The following is a 4,025-nucleotide window of genomic DNA, read 5'->3' as shown; positions in this document are numbered from 1 at the left end:
CCCCCCCCCCCCCGTCTCCCTGACGCTCTCGTCGCTCCCACCCGCCTTCCATCCTCACTTTAGGGGTTGAAAGCAAGCGCTGCCATCTGTGATCGAGCCAGCTCATCTCACTTCCCTCCCGGATCGCCGTTCGAGCCAAATTCCATCTCGAAACCTTTGGGTTTCACTCCTCTCGCCCATCATGCGGGAGGTCAACTTCAGTATCCCCAATGTCAACAAGGCTTCGGTCAATATCACCACCACCCTCTATGACCGGCGTGCCCTCGATTGTACATCGACCCTCCCCCTGATCAACTCCCTGAACCATCTGGCCTATCTCACTACATCGTCCGCCCGGATTCGCGATATCCTCACCGTCGATGGCGGCATCGAAAGACTGGTCTGTATCCTCAAGGAGGGCCGGAGTCGAGATCTGATGGAGATGTGGAAGTGGAGTCTCGCCTTCCAGTGTGTCGTCAACATCGGGGTGCGGGGGTCTGAGGGCGTGAGGACGAGAGTCGTGGAGGCTGACATGGTTCCGGTGATTGCCACCATCTTGGACAACTATATCAAGGTGGTGGACAAGGCGCGGGCGCGGTCGGACCCTGAGGCTCAGCGACACTCGTCGAGGCTCCATCCCAAGCCCCCGGCCCCGACCATCGAATCTGCCCGTGCGGCCTTGCTGGAGCAATCATCCGCCGCGGAGCAACGAACCTCGCGCCGTCACGCGCCGCCCCCGAACATCGAAATCCCGCCGTTCCTGCAGGACACCCAGGCCCCCGATTCGAGTGCCATGGACGTCACGGCGTCTCCTCGCATGCCAGTGACCTCTCCCCCCGAACGAAGCACTTTTGGTTCGGATGCCCACACCCACAGATCCCAGGAGGGTCGCCACCTCCACGCCGGTCACCGTCACCGTGCCATGCAGCCGCTCGCCACGGCGCTGCCGCCGATGGACACCGCCGATGGGTTTGGCCTGCGCCCCATCCGTGACACCGAACGACTGCCCAGCATGCTTCCCGGTCTTCATAATGGCTTCGCCTCTCAGCCCGACTCCCCGACAACCCCAAGTGGTCCCGTCCAATCTCAGGGCAACTCCCAGACCGTCGCCCCGAGAGAACGTCCGACCCTCAGACAACAGCAGTCAGCGTCCGGCGAATCGGACGACGGCAACGGAGAAGGCTCGTCGGCCATCGGCGACGATGCAGGCTCCCGGGAGTCGGCTGAGCCGATCGTTGGACTGCAGAACCGGATGGAGATTGACGATGTGGGCGAGAGACAGACCGGGTTGCCCGGCGTGTCGAACACACATGATTTGACGTTGACTGATCCGTCCGAGGGTCAAGAGGCCGAGACCTTCAACATCACCCACCATTCCACGGTGGATGGCAGCATCATCAACAACGACACCACCCAGACCAACGGCGGGCTCGGCTTGTCGCCCACCCAGGCGGTGAATAATGGCAACTCCCCCGCCATTGTCCCCAGCCCCTATTCGCTGTACTTCCGGGATCGATCGGCCAGCCAGAGCGTCCTGACCACGATCCCCCGGGATGAAGACGTGCTGATGTCCTTGCAACTCCTCGCCTACGTGTCCAAGTACTGCAACCTCCGGTCCTATTTCCAGAACTCGCACCTGGTGCCGAAGCTCAAGGTCGACCGCGAACTTCAGCTGCTGGAAGAGGGAACGTCGCCGGTCGACCTCCCGGAGGAAGAGGATGAGTATCTCCTCCCCGACGATGTCAACATCTTCCCTCTGGTCGAGAGGTTCACGGTTCGACACCACTCGAAGGAGATGCAGTACTGGGCGTGCGTGGTCATGAGGAATCTCTGCCGCAAGGACGAGTCCCGGGGTGGCATCCGCCAATGCGCCTACTACAAGTGCGGCAAGTGGGAAGAATTCCAACGCCAGTTTGCCAAATGTCGCCGCTGCCGTCGGACCAAGTACTGCAGCAAGGATTGTCAGAAGGCGGCATGGGTCTACCATCGCCACTGGTGCCACACCACGCCATGATGTGAACGGACGGAGTTGTCTAATATCCATAATGCATACTGGCTTGCATAGCGTCATCATACCTGTCATCTGCTATCATTTTCTTTTCATCCTGTTTCATTTTCCAGAGGTCGATACATGGCCACCTGTGCATGGCATTTGAACCTGGCGGCGTTCATCATCATCCCAGAGATACCTTTTGTATGTCGTCTGTTACTCGTTTTATTTCCCTCCCCCCAATTATTCCCATACGCCTGTTTCCATTATCTCGAGGCACTGAGACCTGCCTACTACACGTGGATCCCTTCAGCGATCATGAATATGCACAGTTATCATGCTCCATATCTCTCTTCCTTCCACATATTCTCTCCATGCCTTTGCTCTCGCCGCTGCTTATATCTATGGTGGGACATATCATATTCTCATTTTATCTATTCATTATTTCTTTTCCTTTTCTCTTGCAATATTCCCCTCCGTGAATAGTGAATGTTCCTTGCCTTCGGCGTGGTCCATTGTAACGTCGGACGAGTTTCTTTTGTCAGTAGCTGCGTGCGACGCCAGCACCCACCTACATCTTCTTTCAGCGGTTTTTCTTTGATCTATCATCCAGCCGTCCTGTTTTCTTTTTTTTTTTTTTTTCAAATTTTCAACTTGTCTATCTCATTGGCAGCACATGATCATTCTGCTATTTTTACTTTATTCTTGTGCTTTTTTTCTTTTTGCTTTTGCCTTTTTGATATTACCGTGAACATATATGCCTAGGTCGGCACCACCCTTTGTCTATTTGCATCATCCAATGGATTCGATTCGTGTGCATATTCTAATCAATCATCCCGGAATCGGACCTCTCGTGAATTTAATCAATTCGTTACACCAAACAATGTCTAGACAGACTAGAATAGACTAGCTAGACTACGCCTCCTTCCTCTCCCCATATGTAGCAGCCAACCGTGACATAAGATGCTCATAGGCCGTCAACGCGCGCTTCCCAGGTTGAAGCGCCCCCGCCCCGCCCCCAAACCCAACCCTCTCGTCCCCTTCCCCTCCTTGGACCATCTGTCTCTGTCTTCGATAAGCAGCCACCACTTCGCTGGGAACAGGTACCAACTCCGTTGTATCGCGCGGGTGGCAGAAGAAGACTATGCTGTACCTGTCCTGCGGGCTCGGCGCACGCTGCTCCAAGAGGGGGAATACGACACGGTGCACTGTTGACTTGAGAAGTCCGTCGGTCCAGTAGCTGAGGAGGTCGCCGATGTTGACTAGAATTGGGGGGAATGCGTATTCTCCTTCTTTGGATTCTTCTTCGGCGGCTCCGGGCTGTTGGTTGGGTTGGACTGGGACAGGGGCCCAGTTGGTGCTGTTATTGTCACTGCTGTTGCTGCTGCTGGCGTTGTTGTTATCTGTTCCTGCTGGAGGGAGAATTTCTAGACCCGGCTGTCCTGGCCGTTGGAATAGGAGCGTGATACTGCCGTAGTCGGAGTGCGCGCCGGCGCGGACGTCGACGTCGTGCTTGTAGGTTGCTGTTGAGGGGGATGAAATGGATGGGTAGTACAGGTAGCGGAGGATGGAGCCTGTGGGGCCTTGGTGGGGATCGTGGCGGGTTGTGAAGAAGTCGGGTGGGATCTGGGGTTGTTAGTGTATGCACCTCTTTCCCACTCTTTATATATATATATATATATATGTTCTTTCTTGGGCAACGATATGGTAGTTGAGCAGTAGGATGGAATGGAAAGGGTGTGGGTACCTCAAGCCCTAAAGCGAGTAGTTTGAGAATGCGGTTGCAGGTCCGCGTGCAGAGGTCTGCGAAATGGGCGATTTCGGCCTCGTGCGTGGCTAGGGATTGTGGGAGTGGTTGCTGGGCTTTGCCGTTTTGGAATTCGCCGAAGTTCATGGCTCTGGAGGTTGGTTGTTAGTTTGGCTTATGGGTTGGCTGGGTTGGGGTCTGGTTGAGTAGGCAGAGTCATACTCTTTGAAATCTCCGGTCTAGAGGGTGGTTAGCATTGTTTTTGTTACTCTCTTGTGTGTAGGAGATTTGTATATATATATATATATA

The 4,025-nt window shown here is 55.0% G+C and overlaps 2 protein-coding genes across 2 annotated transcripts in view; one reads left to right on the top strand and one right to left on the bottom strand.

The window, feature by feature from the left end:
• The window catches only part of samB (MYND-type zinc finger protein MUB1), a 2,961-nt gene extending 332 nt beyond the window's left edge, over positions 1-2,629 (top strand). Inside the window, exon 2 of the mRNA XM_024814675.1 lies at positions 4-2,629. Within this exon, the coding sequence (XP_024667160.1) occupies positions 182-1,993 (1,812 nt within the window). The 5' untranslated portion in view covers positions 4-181 and the 3' untranslated portion in view covers positions 1,994-2,629. The remainder of the gene's footprint in view (positions 1-3) is intronic.
• Positions 2,630-2,884: 255 nt separating this feature from the next.
• BDW47DRAFT_130190 (uncharacterized protein) lies at positions 2,885-3,863 on the bottom strand (the record flags this gene model as incomplete). Its single annotated transcript, XM_024817066.1, has 2 exons — positions 2,885-3,595; positions 3,717-3,863. The coding sequence occupies 2 exons, from the start codon at positions 3,861-3,863 to the stop codon at positions 2,885-2,887; spliced, it is 858 nt and encodes a 285-aa protein (XP_024667159.1).
• Positions 3,864-4,025: the final 162 nt, after the last annotated feature.

Source organism: Aspergillus candidus, assembly GCF_002847045.1.
Source record: "Aspergillus candidus strain CBS 102.13 unplaced genomic scaffold BDW47scaffold_110, whole genome shotgun sequence".
Lineage (NCBI taxonomy): Eukaryota > Fungi > Ascomycota > Eurotiomycetes > Eurotiales > Aspergillaceae > Aspergillus > Aspergillus candidus.
This window is presented reverse-complemented; position numbering and strand designations above follow the sequence as displayed.